Source organism: Piliocolobus tephrosceles, chromosome 3 (genome assembly GCF_002776525.5).
Source record: "Piliocolobus tephrosceles isolate RC106 chromosome 3, ASM277652v3, whole genome shotgun sequence".
In the NCBI taxonomy this organism is placed as follows: domain Eukaryota; kingdom Metazoa; phylum Chordata; class Mammalia; order Primates; family Cercopithecidae; genus Piliocolobus; species Piliocolobus tephrosceles.
This window is the reverse complement of record NC_045436.1, coordinates 144,593,803-144,612,463: the sequence shown is the minus strand read 5'-3', so window position 1 is coordinate 144,612,463 and position 18,661 is coordinate 144,593,803. Positions and strand designations below refer to the sequence as shown.

Sequence of the window (18,661 nt, the reverse complement as noted above, 5' to 3'; positions counted from 1 at the left end):
TTTCTGTCATCTCTTATCTCTCCTTAAACTCATTCTTTCTTCCTATAGGCAAACATTCCCTTATAACAGGGAGCATGGCCGATATCATCCCCAGGATTATTTGCTTCTAGCTCCTTGCCCAGAAAAGCAAGGGAATTCTTTCCCCTGGCCCCAAGTGTAAAATTCCTAGTAATGTACCCTGACCCTGTGTGGACCTTATTCCTGAAGCAGTCACTGTGATCAGGGGCAAGTGATACCATGACTGGCCCAGGCTATTCCTGTTTCAGTGGGTGAGGGTATTACAGGAAGAAAGGGAAAAGGGGAGGGAGCATGGTGGGCAAGCAGATGCAAGATTTCTGCCTAAAAGAGCAACCATCTCAATTTCTAGTCCCTCAACCCACCTTATGTTTTTTTCATGATACTTATCATCCAACTTAGTATTCATTTGTGTCCTTCTGCGTATTTTTTGTCTTCTCTACTGGAACTTAAGGCCCATGAGGACAGGGTATTTGTTGACTTTCTGGAATGTTTTGGAATAGAACAGTGCCTGTCACACAGAAGATGCTCAGTAGATATTTGTGGAATGAACAGCTTCCACAACCAGAGGATGGTGGGTGGAGAGTGGCTGAGCAGGCTGGAAAAGTAGAACCCTAAAGCCCTCTAGATCAGGGTGAGCCACCTTACAAATCACAAAGGGAGCAGAAAAATGTTGAGCGGTAAAAGAGAGGCATCTGGAGCTTCTCAGAAATGGTTAAGTCATCCACCAATCCTAGCTGGTTCTTGTTATGTCTGAGAAAGGGGGACAGGAAGAAGATGAGTAAAATAATCCCAAAATTTCATGATGCTAGTAGTTCTCACCCCTTCATTAATATACTTTGACTAGAATAACTCAGTAGCAGTTAGCACAAGGGACTGAGATTCTAGATGAAAAGCAGAAACAATGTTAATTAGAGCCCAAGAAAGGAGAATGTAGATATGCTAGTCTCTGTTGGTTTATATCTTCTACTCGCCCTCAGAAGCTTCACTTTAAGTGACCAGAAAATGAGATATGGTGACTTGATGTGAACCAATAGAATTGCCCATCCAGCTGATATCCTTATTTTTATTTCTGGCTGAAGAGCCAGCCTGTCACTTCACCCTGAGCTTCCTAGGGATGAGCTTGGCCAAGGACAACCATGGGTGGCCTGGTTTTCAGTGTTTCAACTGGCCATGCCATTCAGCTCCCAGCTCTTGCACTTGGTCCAAGGTTTGATTCTTGGCTTTCTACACAGCCATGAATATAACAGCCTTTCTGTTTTTCCTTCCCATAACTAGCTGTGAGAAAGCAGCTAACGCTCCAAGAGGCATGTCAACGTTCTCCTTTCTTCTCCTGTGGTTTGTAGGGTGAGGGTGGGGAAGACATTTGGGCCTGTGGGGAGCCTTTCTGATATTATTTTCTTGAAACCCTAGTTGTATAATGGCTGCGCCAAGGAGCTTGTAGTTGTGTCATTTCCAGATGTGACCAGCGGTCTGGCTCCCTGAGTGTCTGCCTTCCCTGATGGGAAATTAGGCTCAAGACATCTAGACATGGGATATAAATGAAAAAAGAGAGGAGTATCAGGATGTGTGGAAAGTTGTGTCCTTAGCTACATTTATAAGTGTTTTATGATTTGTATATATTGAAATTTACCTATTTGAGAGAATAAATTGTACTAATTGTAACGATAGCTAACACTTTCAGAGCACTTGTTCTGTAATAGGCATTTTTCTGAATACTTTCCATGTATGAACACATTTAACCCTCCCAGCAACTCTATGACATAGTCGTTATTATTAGTCCCATTTTACAGATGAGAAAACTGAGGTCTGGAGAAATTAAATAACTTGCCTAAGGTCACACAGCTGGCAAGAGGTAGAGCCAATATTTAAACCCAGCCAGTCAGGATTCAGAGACCATTCTCTTAACCATTACCCTAAACTCCCTCTGTTTTGCACTAATCGTACTCCATATAACATTTCTGTCAACAGTGGACAGCATATATACAGTGGTCCTAGAAAATTAAAATCAGGTTGAGTATCCCTAATCTGAAATCTGAAATGCTCCAAAATCCAAAACTTTTGAGCAAAGACATGACTCTGAAAGAAAGTGCTCACTGGAACATTTTTGGATTTTGGATTTTCAGGTTTGGGATGATGCTGAACTGGTAAGTGTAATGCAGATATTTCCAAATCCAAAAAAGGTCAGAAATCCTGAACAGTTTTGGTCCCTAGCATTTGGATAATGGAGACTCAATCTGTAGCACATTTTTACTGTTTGTTTTCTATGTTTAGATATGTGTGGATGCGCAAATACCATTGTGTTGCAGTTACCTACAGTCTTCAGTACAGTCACATGCTGTACAGCTTTGCAGCATAGGAACAATGAGCTGTACATATAACCTAGGTGTGTAGTAGGATCGGCCATTTAGGTTTGCGTGAGTACACACTATGATGTTTGCACAATGGTGAAATCTCCTAATGACATATCCCTGTCATTCAGCAACACACAACTGTATTTATAGTTTTGCAATCTAGTCATAATAGTGTTTAGCTGAGGAACATAATCCAGGTTAGCATCATCTACAGAATAAGGAGGCAGTAAGTAGTAGAGAAGATGCTGATGCTGGAACTGTAACTGTATCGAAGATGATCAAATATTTTCAGGTATACCATTTGGGATTTGGAGACAGAGTTTTGGGTTGGAATCACAGCTTTGCCACTAACTGTGTGATCTCAGTCAAGTTACTTAACCTCTCTGATTCTTATTTTTGTCTTCTGCAAAATAGGGATAATGCTAACCATGTTGCAGGATGAGTGGTTGTGAGGATTAAATAACATAACATGCAAAAGGCATCAAGTATAGCCACAGACACATAATAAGTGTTCAATAAAAGTGACCTTTGTTTTTTAGCCATTTGGCCTATTCTCAGTAGGTAAATAATCCAAGATGATTACTTGCATTTCCAAAGAAATTAAATATGAAACCATATCCAATTTGGGTCTATAATTTTCAGTGAGTCATGAGTTCTTCCTTTTCCAGCTAGTCAGGTCTGGCTTTTGTTCAAGTTCTGGTTAACTTTTGACCTAAGGGTAAGCTACCTTAATTTCCATAACTGGAATTTCTGCCTTCCTCTGGAAGGTCATGCTGGCTCTACTCACCCAGGCCATTTGACAACCTATTCTTCAGGGCATTAATCAGTCCTCAGTCTGGAGGCTGCAGGGTGCTCCTCTCAGTCCTGCCCTTGTCCTCTTGTCCACTCCCTTCTCTTGATGCAAAGCTGTGTGTGTCTTGTAAATTACAGCTACTCTGTCCCCCCCCCCAAAGGGCCTCCTGCTGCGGAGTATGTCAGAGGCTCTGGATATAATTGATAGAAGCAGCCAGTAAAGGCCTTCCTGCAAAGGCATGGGCTCCCGTGGGCATCCTAGACAGTTTAGACCAGTTTCCAAAACTGCTAACATGAAGAATATTTATTTTTCCTTTCTATTGGGAATGCGGAGGGGACTTGCGCGAGCATCCCAGGAAATCTGCAGTGTGGCATTCCAGTCTTTGCGGATGAGAACATGCCTCTCTGCCAGTGTTATCCACAGTCCTAATTTTAAGCGACAGTCTGGACGATATTAAATTGAGGTTTATCTTTGAGTGACCAGAGTTATTTTTGTTTTAGTCAGCCTGGACTATTGTAATTAATGCTAAGACACTGGCGGGAACAAGGCTTTTATTATAATACGAGGGTGAGGATGGCTTTGACTGACCTTTCTTCTGCTGGAGTTTCAGTGTTTTAGTATGTGCTGCTTGTGCTGGAAAGAATTTATAATCACAGGCTGTCAAAGACAGCCATTGTTCTCCCTGCTCTGAACATGTGGGTCAGCCACAAGTGCTTTCAGCTCCCCCAGCGCCAAGAGCTGGCCGAGAGCGAGAGCATGCCTGGATTCTTCTGAGGCATCAGGAAAAGTGTTTTGCATATTTTTCATTGCTTTTTTTTTTTTTTTTTTTTAACTTTTTGCCTCAGAAAGACAGCTCCCTTTCAGAGCAGGAATTTCCCTTCAAGGTAGCAGGAGATGAATGCGTGCTGCTCCAAGATTTTACACAACTGATTCTGCAGCAAAGACAAATGCTGCCTGTATTTGCCAGATAGCATAAACAGGAGCAAAAGTTGTACAGCTAAACTAGGGCCTCATTCCCAGGACAGACATGCAGTTATGGATTCCGAAAGACAAGTCAAGGTTAAGGTTTTGGTTTTTTGTTTTTGTTTTGGACTATCATTGTACTGCTGTGAATCCAAACTTTGTGATCCTTTCTTCTAATTCTTTCTCTACTTTTTTTTTTTTTTTTTAAACCTAGGGAGTATGAGTTATTTGGGGATTTAAAAAAAAATATTGTGCGTGATTTTCTGATTGGGAAATTTGCAGCAAAGGAGGCTCGAGGAACAGAGTGATGACTTTTCAATGATGGCTGATCCTGTAACTGGTTGCCACAACCTTTCCATTCTGATGTGATATGCAGGGGTTTTTTTGGAGACCACTGGAGACCCGTCTTCCTGATAGTGTAGGCTAGAGTTATGTCTGTAACCCTTTCATTTTCTTTTTGAACAGGAGACTGATGACATTGAGAGTCCTAAACGCAGTATCCGAGACAGTGGCTACATCGACTGCTGGGATTCCGAGCGCAGCGACTCCCTCTCTCCTCCTCGCCACGGCAGAGATGATTCCTTCGACAGCCTGGATTCCTTTGGCTCCCGCTCTCGGCAGACGCCTTCACCAGATGTAGTCCTCAGGGGAAGCAGCGATGGTAGGTTGGAGTCTTAATAAACTGTCCGTCTTGGAATTAAACATTTGCAGGGGCTGCACTGCGGCTGGCAGAGGGGTGGGCACTGGGAAAGCAGGCTCCATATTCACCTTGCTGGAACTTAGTAATTCTATAAACTGGCAGAAAAAAGAAGTCTTTGAATGTTGTTTTTCATGGTCCTTAGAATTTTGGTTGGCTTTGCCAGGAGTTTATTTGAGCACTGCCTCAGTGAGCATATCTTCTATTGGAAAATGTGTTACATCATTCCTCCCTTGGTCTCAGTGAATCAAGATGCTGTGCAGACCATTAGCTCATAAAGTATGTTGGAGGTTTATATACTCTGGGCATGAGGAAGGGAAATGTTTGAGTGAGTACCACACTATATAAGTGAAAATGGATCAACTTCCAGTAAACTGGAAATGAACTGCACACACTTTGGAAAGTTCTGAAGCCTGGGATTGTGCAACTTTAATTGGCATGGTTTTTGGCAATCTGTTTGATGCTTATGATACCTGACTGGTATAGCTAGCACAATGCAGGTGGCCGTTAATGTATAGTGCACAACCCAGGCTACCTGCTTGTTCTGAAGCTGGGATTGATTTAAACCCTGTGGGTTTTATATCACTTGGAAGAAATGATCATTTTTCTTAACAAAAATGTGTAATCATGTAACTTGATATAAACATAATGCCTATTTTTCAGAAGCTGTTTGTCTTACTTATCTTGTACCTTTGTACTTTTAGAAGGAAAGATGGTTTGGTTCTACATATTCTACATATATAAACTTGCAGAAAATCATGAGGGCTGGTGGGGAATTTTTAAATTGTTTCCTTTTTTAATGTATTGCTTGGTTGATGCTACTATATCTAGCTAATATATCTTAAGCCTACTCTGAGATCAGAATTATATTTTGTAGCTAAAAGATCCCTTCCAGCTATAAAGTTCTGTTACGAAAATACTTGACTATTTAATGTGTCCAGGATCTAAGTTAATTCCTTGGTACACAGTATCTCATTTAGTCCTCAGCTGAGATTTTAAAGATACTCACTCACCATCTCAGTCAACACTCCCACAGAGCTGTGAGACACTACTTATTCTTACTTCACTGATGAGCTTTTGAGAAGTTAAGTAATCATCTCAACATTTGCAAGTTACAAAAAAATCACTGTCAGAAAGAAGCATAACAATGTTAGCTTTAAGAAGTGTGAATGCAAAATCTATGCTCTTAAGCTTAATTTACCCACACTTCTTTCTCTTTGCCTAATAGATGTTTTATTCTGGAATGACTGCAATTAATGCTTTTGTTTAGGACTTAAACTTTCCAGCAAATAGTTTAACCTCGGGGCCACATAGTATGTGACTTCTAAAGAATTCCAGGATGCATTGTGAACCTCTTGCAAAGCATTTCTAAAATGTTATATGTCATCTTAAGTGCCCCCCACACTATTAGAAGTTAAATACCAAATTCACGATCTAAGTGAGCTTTAACATAACCAAAGAGTAGATTTACTTTTCCGAAACATACCTTAACCAAACAAACGATTTCATCCATATTATTTTGATTAGTTGTTTTAAGTTATTGCATTTTCTTCATCCTGTTTTTTTCTTAACTGGTAAGGTATATCATTTATCATTACCGGCTTTGGGGTGTTCAAAGTTTAAACGAATCACATCTTGAAGGGTGATTACTAATAATATACTAATATGTGTGAAGTACAATTTAGTTTGCAGCAATTAAAATTGATAAGCTAGAGTGTTTTTATGAATGCTTTCTACATCCAAAAAACATGAAATTAGAGCTTCACAAAACACCATCCATGAAAGAGCTTCTTATACACAGATTTTACCAATCAACCCGATACCTTAAGGCTTATGTTCTTGTAAACTAATCAAGACCTATGAGATTCTTAAAGAAAAACAACACATTTCTTAATCTGCCATTTAAAATGTAGTATAATTTTAGCCAAATAGATGTTGTTGGATTTCATAAGAGTTTATAGTATGTTTTTAAATGATGCTAATTAAGAAGATTGCTGGTCCTAATAAACACTTCCAAATTTGAAAAAAAACTTGTTTTTTTAAATCTTGAGAATTTATTTCCTAGGACTCACAATCAATTGGGGAATATCTTACCATGAAATTCTTCAACTCTATGTTGGCCAGTATAGACATCTTTCATTTTATTATTATCCATTCCCATTAATCCATTCAATAAAGATAATCAAGGGCCATACTCATGAGAGGCATCATGATTCTGTGGTTTAGACACAGAGCTACCTGGTAGGATGCTATAGATCCCAGGGTTGATTCAACAAATCTGTCTTGCTAGACAGGTGCCCAATTTCTCCCCCAGAATTAATAGCATCTCTTATGAGTCCACTTAATGGGCTTCATTGAAGAGGAAATAACAAAACCCTCTACCCAGATGTTTTCAAAATTAAGAACCTATTTTGTAAATATGATGCATTAGGTTAAATAAACAGTCTAATGTTTCATATCAAAGATGTGCTGAGGAAGAGAAACAAGTAATGAGAGAAATCAAAGTGCTAGAGGAAGATTAAAAAGCGAAGGGTTGGGGGTGTGTATGGCAAAGATACGTTTAAAAAAAAAAAAAAACCTCCAGTAACTGAGAGAGAAGTGTAGACTCATGGAAAGGAAGAATCAGACTTGGATTTAAAAAAAAAAAAAAAAATCACTGGCCGAGCGCAGTGGCTCAAGCCTGTAATCCCAGCACTTCAGGAGGTTGAGGTGAGCAGATCACCTGAGGTCAGGAGTTCAAGACCAGCCTGGCCAACATGGTGAAACTCCATCTCTACTAAAAACACAAAAAGTTAGCTGTGCATGGTGGTGGCCGCCTGTAATTCCAGCTACTGAGGAGGCTGAGACAGGAGAATCACTTGAACCTGGGAGGTAGTGAGCCAAGATCACGCCATTACGCTCCAGCCTGGATAACAAGAGCGAAACTCAAAACTCCATCTCAAAAAAAAAAAAAAAAAAAAACCCAACATCATCATCTCATGCTAGATTACATTCTCCTAACTCTGAACATAAATGGAGAAGCCACCTTAGTAAATTTCCATGTTCACAGGGAGAAGTGAAGTCAAAACTTTTGAGGTGTCAGCCTTAGATAAGAAGACTCTGACTCTGACACTTCCCAAGGGTATACTGGGCCAGCCACCTCCTAGGTGCTTTATGTCATCTCATTTAATTCTTGTGACAACATGTGATTACTTGTATTATCACCTCCATGTATCCCATGAGGACCCTGAAGTATAGAAGATTTAAGTGTCCCAGGGTCACACAGCTAGTAGGTGGTAGAGCTGAAATTTTAGACCCTCGCCTCTAAATCCATAAACCTATACTTCTTTCAACTGAGCTACTCTGTCCTGGAGCATTTGCAAGGCTAACATTTCTTGAAGTGTCCTAGACATTCACCAAAGAATAATTGGGGGAAAAAATTATTTGCTTATGTTGTTAGACAACATATTTGGAAACTTTCACTCAGTATATTATAGATAATATAAATAGGTATCTGTATCTATATATGTGTGTGTATAGATACTATACACAAATCGGATTCATAGATTATAGGATTTTAGAATTGAGGGACCTGAGATAACTCTAATCCATCACTAAGCTTTCATAGTTGATTGAAGAATCATTTGCTTTATTTGTTCAACAAAGTGCAGCACTTCTTGTAGTCAGGACACTTTTATCAGAGGACATTTTCCCAAGACAGGTGTGTCACAGAGGAAAGAACTTTGGAAGTCAAGAGAACAGAAAGTAGAGTTTCACAACTGTCACTAATCAGCCCTGCAGCAGAGGTTCCTACAGTATCCCTGAGCCTCTGTTCCCACCTTTATAAAATGGGGATAGTATCAAATGGGGAAACAAATTCAAAAGTTTAGCAAGGTAAGGTAGTCTTAGTATTTGTTTGTAAAGCAATTCACAGGGAGCTCTAAACATTTCATTATGATACTGAGACAGAACTTCTTGTTTAAAAACCGAGTGGAAAGGAGCTAAATTATGAGTCAAATACTGTACTAATAAGTAGTGAAATGGTCAAAACTTCAGAAGGAGGACTGAAAGCATGTGGCATGAATAATTCATAAACTGAATATTTCATCTGCAACAATGAACAACTTGTTTATGGTCAATGCCTTTAACTTTTACAGTCTTTTAAAAGCCATTATATCATTTAACCTCCAGGGCAAATCATTTTATTCCTGTTTTACAGAAAAGGACAGTCAAGTGTGTTAGAGACAACCCTAGGAGCCCCAGCTCATTTCTAACAGATCCAGAACTATTATGACATAAAGCGTAGCCAGCATTTATTAAGCACTTAGTCTGCCCCAAGCACTGTACCAATAGTTTTATATGTATCTGGTTCTTCCAACAGCTATGAAGCAGGTATATTATTATCCTTGTTTTATAAATTGGGAAACTGAGGCTTAAAATGCTGATGTAACATATGTAAAGTCTCATGGCTAATGAGCAGCAGAACTCAAAAGGAAGTGGCTCTGACTTAACACCAACCTTCTCTGCCAGGCTGCCACATCTCCTGGCTCTTAGTTTAAGGCTGTTTTCTTAAGGGTAAATAGGTATATATTTTATTTGTTACCAACATAGTTGAATAATCTTGTAATGCTCTCATTGATTAATTGTTTTCAACCAGCATTGAAACAGTGGCTACTTATATGGTAGTGTTTGTTGGAATGATGGCTTCATTCTAATAGATCCTAGAAATCTAATAAGATGAGACTCAGGAAACAAGAATACAATATAATTATTGGGGCTTTTGTCCAACAAGTGGCCAATGTTGGGAACGTTGAATTCCTTTGTGTTGTCTAAAACAGTCTAAGCCAAACCAACTCATTTATTCATCAGATAATCTAAGGATGCCCACTGTGTACAAAGGCAATGGCATAATAACTACAAAAACTATAAAGCCCTTATTCTCAAAGTACAAGGTAGAAAGTGTAATGTGCCAGAAGAAAAGACAAGATCATAGGGTCATAGGGTCATAGGGTTCACAGGAAGAACAGATTGCCTCCAGCTACGGGAACCAGGAAGAGCTCCCATGCAGAGGAACAACTTGAACCATTTCCTGGAAGCCAAACCCTTGGTATAATCCAAATTGATCACTTTTCTGAGTTTCTGTTGTTCTTCTACATCTGTGCTTCTTGATTATAACTAAGTTCTCTAGGTATGTTATGGGTTGGTTAAAGATGCCTCAAAGACAAAATGCTTCATACTTTTTATTTGCTGGAGTATCTAGCATAGTGTAAGACATGCAGCAGGGGCTCAGTGAAAACTTCATTGGTTAATTTCTGTTTTCTTCTTTTGAGAGTAGCAGAATCTCGGGAGGCATATAATCCTATTGCAGATGTGTTGCTAATTGTAATTCTCAGATACAGTTAGGCTTATGTCTGTATTTTGTAATTTTGCCCTTGTTGGGTTTTTTCCCTGATTTTTTTCCATCTTTTCCCACAGTGGAGTAATCTACATGGATCCTTTAGATTTGTTAAGTGAATGATTTAAGAAGGAATCCTTAGAACCCACAGATTGAACCACATCCCTAATGCGTGCTTAACATTGGGAACTTTCTGCTAGCCTAACACACTTTCTCAGCACCCATCCTCTTTTCCCCAGGGAGAGGAAGTGACTCTGAATCCGACTTGCCTCATCGGAAGCTGCCAGATGTGAAGAAGGATGACATGTCTGCACGGCGGACTTCCCATGGTGAGCCGAAATCAGTAGTGCCTTTTAACCAGTACCTCCCGAACAAAAGCAATCAGACGGCCTACGTCCCCGCGCCTCTGAGAAAGAAGAAAGCAGAGCGCGAGGAATACCGCAAGAGCTGGAGTACCGCTACCTCCCCTCTGGGTGGGGAGAGGCCCTTCAGGTAAGGCCTGAGCGCCGCTGCCCTCTTCCTGACTTGGGCATTGGTGGTGTGGGAACTGCAGCTCCTGGAATCAGGTTAAATGACCAATTCAGAATTTTGATGGAAGATTACAGATGGAAGTGGGTGGGACAGATCTTTGGAGAGAGCTTGTCAGGAGAAAAATAGAAACTTCGTGAGTGCACCTAGAACAGTGCCTGGCACACAGTAGGTATTCAGCGACTGCTTGTCTAAATAAGCGGATTTCTGAAACCAATTCTGTCGATAGGACATTGAGAGCAAATCTGTCATCCATGTCCTTCTGCGGAGACTGCTTGACTCCCAATCCTGTCAGATTAGGCATAGAAAGATTCCTATCTTTATGCAAAAAGATATTTTAAAAATCTAGGCTTAAATTAATCTGATATAAGCTCAAATATGTGATGCATGGAATATGGTTCACAATCACATATAGAAATAGTCATAATAAATGGATTTCTCATGTCTTTAGAGAAACAGTGTTTTCCTTAATCTCTGATTATGCTTTTGTATTTATTTATTTATTTATTTATTTATTTATTCATTTATACAGCAAGTATTTATTGAGCATCTACTATATCATAGGCATTGGGGACCCAATAACAAATAAGGCAGAGTCCCTGCCTTCAAGAATCTTACAGTAAAATAAACTTGTCTAATAGTCCATCTGTACTATTATTTTCCATTGAATAAAGATTTTACTACAATTTTTAATTTGCTGAACAAACGAATGCATTTTACGTTTCCAGCAGAAAAGCTTTTTGCCTTTTGTTATCAAGTCTGGGATAACTCTCAGTGTTGCGGGTATGATGCATTGTATAAATTAAATGGTTGCATTGAATTTTCTTCACATTATCACATTATATTGTGTGCTATGACTTCCTTTCTAAAGTGAAAGTAATGTCAGAATAGCGGGGAGATGACATGGGGTCTGCTCCCCAGCCCAGTCTGTTAGTTTGGTAAACCATATCATCCAACTCACTAGCTTTCCTGAAACAATAGAGGAAGAGGGGAGTGAAGTGGGGTCTGCTGGTGAAGACGACCCAGCTGGCCAAATGAATCCTGGTTGGAAGCCTTCCAATGGTGGGTGTGAATTACCCGACGGCAGTGGTAAGGAGCACCCTTCTTCAGACGGGGCTGTGGTGGCCCCAGCTCCCAAGTCTGAAGAAAAAGCTGCTGTTGAGATCCAAAAGCGCAAAAGGCTAGAGCAAGCTGGAATCAAGGTCATGCCAGCAGCACAGCGCTTTGCCAGGTCAGGTCTGGGCTGAGGGCTGGCCTGACTGGCTTTCTGCATGCCTGGGGGTTTGGAATCTGTCTAGAGAGTTGGAGTTTTCATCTTATTTTTCCACTTCCCGCTTTTCCTATTGCATCACTGTTCCCTCCTCCGAGCACATAGACGATAGTCTTTGCCTTAAGGCATGGCTCTGCTAAGTACCTCCTGGGTATTTTAAATGAGGGTGAAGAGTGAGCTCCTCACTGCTGGGTGCAGACCTTGTCTTCGTCATGTATTTGTGGTCAGGCATGTGTGGGCTGCAGGATTTACCTAGCAATAACATTGTATTTTTCTATTGTTTGTGGCTTGTTAATTTTCACGCTACTCCTAAATGGCTCATATCTTACTTTACACATCACTAGAAAAATAGTCTGTTTCTTTGAAATGGGGAACACTCTCTTTAGAGAGTGGCTGCCTTACAAAAATCCACTTACTTTCCTTGTCCCAAGAGAGTACTAAGTAGAATTGGGTTTATTTGACTCCTTAGTTTCTAAAGCATGTTGATTCAAAAACAAAGAATGGAGTAATTACTTCTCTTTAATTTTAACAAAGGTACTAGTATCCAGTCCTGATAGCTTCGTATTACATGTGAGATGGAGACCTTCAGCAATCAGAGCCAAGGAAAACTATAGTTCTACACTCTTCTGTAGTGTTTTGAGAAGCTGGTTAATTTTTCTTATAAAATAACCACAATGATCCTGACAAATAATAATGCAGCCAAAATGTATTTTACAAATCGACATTCATAATAATTTGACAGTTGAAATTCCTTTGCCACTTGCTGTTTAATTCTTTTTTTTTTTTTTTTTTTTTTGAGACGGAGTCTCGCTCTGTCGCCCAAACTGGAGTGCAGTGGTGCGATCTCAGCTCACTGCAACCTCTGCTTCCAGGTACAAGCAATTCTCCTGCCTCAGCCTCCCAAGTAGCTGGGATTACAAGCGTGTACCACCATCCCTGGCTAATTCTTGGATTTTTAGTAGAGACGGGGTTTCACCATGTTGGCCAGGCTGGTCTAAGAGGTGGCTGATATACCCATCTTCCAGAAGTGGGAGCTGAGGATCGTTGATAGTCAGTGACTTGCAAAGCTGGTCACTACTAACCTGGTGACCAGATTCGGATGCTCTGACCACAGCACCACATCTTCCTCTCACACATTTTCCATTTCTCTGTACAACTCCACATGTGGTTTTTTATGTGGTCCAGGTCTTAATTAAAATATCCAGTGTTGAGTTACATAAATTTAATTCTAGAGTACCTTTGTATTTAAAAACAAACAAACAAACAAAAAACTAAGGATATACTTCCTCCTTGTGTGTGGTATGTTACAGATAATCATGCATATTCTGAACATGTATGTGCTTCTGGAATATTCTAACATAAAATTGTGCTTATGTTACAAACAGCTCTCTGAGTTTATTAAATAATGAAGAGTAATATAACAAAATCTTTTTTTTAAATCCAGATTTTTTAAAGTTTTGATACAGAGACCTTATCAGACACATTTTTTTTCTGCATCCCTTGAGCATCCCATATCCCATGTACCAAAGACCGGACTAGATGCTGAGAAGACAAAAATAATAATAGTGAGGGGAATAATATCTCCTCACTAGGTACCATTTTTCAGACCTCTCCCACTTCTGCCTTTAAGGACATAGTAGTAGGTAATAAGTGATACAGATAAGAATATGAACTTACGTGAAATTTTAATCTTCCTGTCTTTGACACACATTTTTCGTTTATATCACATGTGTAAAGTCTTTAAGCTAGTGTTTACCAAGGATACCATCATCCTTAGAGTATCTAAAATAGCAGGGGGAGAAGAGGGGGAGCTGCATTAAGCTGATTCAGCACACTCAGGAATAATGGTCATGTAGAGAAGAGAAGTGGGGCAAAGACTGGGAAGTCCATACACGTACTGTGCCACTTCAGTAACTGGGACGTTTATTTTATTAAAAACTTTGAACTCTTTTATGACAATTCCGATTCACTGTACAAACATCAAATCATAGTTTAAAAATGTAATTCTAATGAATATATATTATCTTTGTTTATTTCACTTCCATTCACGTTTCCTGTTATCTGGCTTAATTTTAACCTATGTCATTCAAGTTAGCTCTCATATGCAGAAATTTGCAGGTCAGTTAATGTCATTGCCTCAGATCTTCTGACTTAGCATTTAAAATTGGGCTCTGGATAATTATGCATATTCTCAGAGAATGTTCCCAATAGCAACACAACACAGCTGCTCCAAACACCCAGAATTCATTTGTTAGGCAGATTTTTCAGCTGCCAGCCAGCTCTCTCATAAAGGTTTTACACATAGCATGCCACCAGCCTGGCATGTCTACGTCTTTGTCACTTACTTTTTTGCATGCCACAAGAGTTGAGAGTCATTCTAAGTTTATCCACATTTGGGATCCTGCTTTTAATGTGGCAGAAAGTAGCTTAACTGGAATGAAGTATCATGAAGAAGAAAAGGACTCTTGGTGTCTGAAAAATAGGAATTTAAATCATTGAAATACGTTGATACCTCTCAAGGCGTTTTAACCTCAGTGTTCTGTCTTTGACATCCAGATGAATTCTGGCCAGCACGTCTTTGCACCCAACTAGAGGACCACTTGTTGTGGCCCATTTCTCAGCTGGGAAATGTTTGTAGAGATGAGTGAGATAATAGAGCCATGTCCGAGAGGAGGAGCATATAGATGAACAACAAAGCTTTCTTTTGTAGACTGTTTTTTGTTTGCTTGTTTCCCAAGTATTCTTAAACACCTTGCTAGGCTGGGTGCGGTGGCCCAAACCTATAATCCCAGCATTTTGGGAGGCTGAGGCGGGCGAATCACTTGAGGTCAGGAGTTCGAGACCAGCCTGGCCAACATAGTGAAACCCTGTCTCTACTAAAAATACAAGAAAATTAGCCAGGCATGGTAGCATATGCCTGTAATCCCAGCTACTTTGGAGGCTGAGGCAAGAGAATTGCTTGAACCCGGGAGGCAGAGGTTGCAGTGAGCCGAGATCGCATCACTGCACTCCAGCCTGGGCAATAGAGCGAGACTCGTATTATGTTTAAGACAATATACAAACGGGAGCAAAGGCACATGTTATTTCATTTTCACATGAGGTCAAAAACCTGTAAGTCCCAATCTTCCTGTCAAACAATATATCAGCAGTATCTTAGCATCAAGAGACAGAAAGTAGGACCTCTTAATAAATGCGTGGAGTTTAATATTTATTAGAGTTTCCACTGAAGGGAAAAAGTATATAAATTACTTTTTCTTCTATTTTATTTTATGGTTGCGCTAACTTAATTATCCCCCAAATATCAGAGTCTGCCAAAGAAGCCAAGATTTCTGGTTTTAAGAGGATAAAATAAGAACCAAGATGCACTTCCCCTGAATTAAAATGCCATAGAGATTTGAGTTCTTTTACTTGGTGTTTCCCACTGGAGAAGTAAACTTTTTTTTGAACTGAATTATAGGTTTCATGTGATTGTACTTCTTTTCTAATTGTTTTCATATGTTTCAGCACTCAGTGCTTGCTTTCTGCTAGTCTGTGGATCTTCTCAACCACGTAGTAATTAATTACAGAGGGGAAAACAAGGCGGGGGGCATGGTGGGGGGTGTAAAAAAACCTCCGAGGAACAATAGACATTTTAGAAATCTTTAGAGGAAGAGCAGATGCAGCTAAGTGCCAGACACGGATTCTTCTGCAGTCCTCCTTCCGGTTCACCATGGCTGCTGAACAGATCCTCGGGTATCGGGGACCAGCCAGGCACATAACTTGCACGAACCTTTGTGACTCTGGATGTATTAGGGCAGTGCACAAGTAATTGTGGTTTTGCCATTTTTAAAGGTAAAAACCGCAATTACTTGTGCACCGACCAAACAACTGCCCTGATTGGAGATAGGGTGAACAGGGAGGTTTCCAGTGTCACCCAGAACATTCCCAGGGGGACTAACAGGCTTTTTTGGAGAGCAGAGTTTCCTTCATTGGAACACACTAGCTACCAATCTAAGCTGGTTGCTTATGCATTGCCAAGTAAAACTGGGTGAAAGAAAATGCCAGCTCTTCCTTAGTTTAAATCATTATCTCATTCACTTTGAAATATATAAGCCTCAGAAACGTTGAGACAAGAGCTTTTCTTCCCCCTCACCTGCTTTGGACCCATAATATCTCCTACCAAGATAGCTAGCCTGCCTTTCTTTAGGTAAGGCTGTGCAGGATCACCAGTTGGAGGCAGGGCTTGGCATTTCTCGTTTCACATTGTGCTGTATTCCTTCCACATGAAACAGTGAGCTGTGTCCCCAAAGCAACTCCTTCTTCCCAAAGCTACTCATAGAAGTCACTCATCTATGAGTGACTTGGATGAAATAAAAGTGCCAAACCTCCTCATGAATATAAATCCAGACAGCCTGGGCCTGCCTCTTGAGTATACTTCAATTAATTTACCTGAGTTCAGATGGCTTGAATTAGAGACCTTAATATTCTCTTCTGCAAAGTGGGCATCATAATTCCTATTTTGCAGGGTTGTCATGAAAGTTAGTGTATCTGGAATGTTCTAGCTACTAAGAGTTGTAGTTACTGAAAAATAAAGTAAAACAGACCCAAGTTTCACAAAAAACTGCTCTTAAGGTCCTTCAAAGAAAAATAAAAGCACATTATAGAAGTCATTTAAATATTTTGATACCTAGATGCCTGTGAATACAATCCTACATATCTACCTTATACATATTATTGATTATTTCAAGGCCAACAGGGCCAGCTCAAAACTTGTATCATTATGTTTTGCTCTCCATGAATGTGCCTTGAAGCTCTGAACTTAAAAGACTCAAGCAATTAGTGGAAAATCAGTCACTGTGACAGTTTTTCAAGTGGGTGGGGAGTGTCTTCAGATAGCCAATGGTATGAAAACTTTCTTCACCCTCTTTTTTTTATCTATTTTTTTAAGTCCATATATCTAAATTGAGATCCTTTGAAATGAGTCTTGCCACACTGGGCATAAATAGCCTAAAAATAAACACCCAAGGGAATTTGCAGCCTGGCTGGGTTCACAAGATGCACAAGGGACCAGATTCTCCCTGCTCAAATTGGCATCGCAAATTGGCAGGACCATTTGCATAAACATGAATATTTTATTCCAAAAAAATCTGCCCAAGCTGGGGGAGGTTGGAGCCCAGGACTGTTTGGTTTGTCCAAAAGTGGAAAGAATGTTGCTCTTTGGACTTCAGGGGTTCAAGCAGAAGATCTGCTCCTAAATTAGGGTATGAGAGCTCTGATTGCACTGCTGCATTCCAGCCTGGGTGACAGAACAAGACCCTGTCTCTTGAAAAAAAGAAAAAGAAGAGTTGGGAGGTGGAGAGACAGGAGGATGGAAGAGGGAAGAAAGGGTTGCTGATGGAAAGGTGCAGGGTATGATAAGCTTCCTGGGAGTGGAGGACCATGGGAATGGAATAGTTTAAGACCATCCTATGAGTGGTCGTAAACTATCCCAGATGTTTCAGGTTAGCTCAGCCCTGAAGAAAGAATTCCTTACATTTTGTAATCTGTTACACATTCTAGGTGTGGTGTCACACAGCTGCATTCATTTGTTTTCCCCCAAATCAGTTTCTTGGTGGCTCAATTTTTTGCCCTGTCAGTCAAAAACAAATTAAGTGTCTACGGGGTACTAATGTGTTAAAGATAAAAGAACAGTAACAAAAAGCTTCCCATTTTTCCCCAAGTTCATGCAAAGAATCTGCACTGTCCCTTTCAGAGCCATTTAGGATCCTGCCTTTCTGTTGCTGATGGAAGCCCTGAAAATTAAATGAATTTTTAGTATTGCTAGTGTCTGGCTAAATTCAAGGTTTTAAAACCCACCCTAACTATGCTGCAACTCTGGACTGAAATAATGAACAGATGCCATTTGAACTAACAATATCGAGAAGACTTTTCACTAACAACACAGTTGTCTGTCTAGAGACGGGGATTTAATGTTTTTTGTCAGATCACATGTGGAGTCCCATTTAATTTTCCCCTATTAGTCAAAAACAGTTAAGTGAAGAGAAAGAAGCTATTCGTGATACTGTCCTTCACAAAGAAAACTCTTTCCTGACCCACCAACATGGCAACGATTCAGAGGCAGAAGGTGAAGTTGTGTGTCGACTGCCTGATCTTGAGAAGGATGACTTTGCTGCAAGGAGAGCAAGGATGAACCAAACCAAGCCAATGGTGCCATTAAATCAACTCCTCTATGGCCCTTATCCAAAGAAAGGGGCAGAGAAATCAGATGGCAGCAAACAACTCTCAAAGGGAATCTCAAAAAAAAGAAGTCTAGAATATAAAAGGTGTGCGTAGTGTGTGTGTGTGTGTGTGTGTGTGTGTGTGTGTGTGTCTATGAAAGAGAGACAGGGAGAGAGGACATAATTAAGTGAAGTTAATTTGTATTGTACCCCCTCCAGTTCCTCTTTCCAGCCCCTCAATTATATGTACTTTGTAATGGGGGTTTATTTTGAAGCGGAACTTTAGATATTCAATCTCCACTAAATGCAGATGGCAGACAGTAGAGTGTCTATGTCCAAAATGGGCTGAATTTGCCAAAGAAACATTGAATTCCAGTGTGTAGATGTGCTGAATCAGGACTCATCACCACATATGGGTGCTGGTGTCATCAGTTGGCATTATTAGCAAAAACAGACATGTACTATTGCCT

The 18,661-nt window shown here is 40.1% G+C and overlaps 1 protein-coding gene across 20 annotated transcripts in view; it reads left to right on the top strand.

Annotated features, from left to right (window-relative positions):
* The window catches only part of LIMCH1 (LIM and calponin homology domains 1), a 349,030-nt gene that overhangs the window by 257,589 nt on the left and 72,780 nt on the right, over positions 1-18,661 (top strand). For 13 of the 20 annotated variants that reach the window (XM_023224628.1, XM_023224619.2, XM_023224618.2 and 10 more), the window contains 2 exons: positions 4,591-4,786; positions 10,436-10,688. In XM_023224628.1, coding sequence (XP_023080396.1) covers positions 4,591-4,786; positions 10,436-10,688 — 449 coding nt within the window. Of the gene's footprint in view, positions 1-3,834; positions 4,222-4,590; positions 4,787-10,435; positions 10,689-11,688; positions 11,956-17,993; positions 18,297-18,661 lie in introns of those variants that run through there. The other 7 variants (XM_023224632.1, XM_023224626.1, XM_023224630.1 and 4 more) reach the window with 3 other exon arrangements.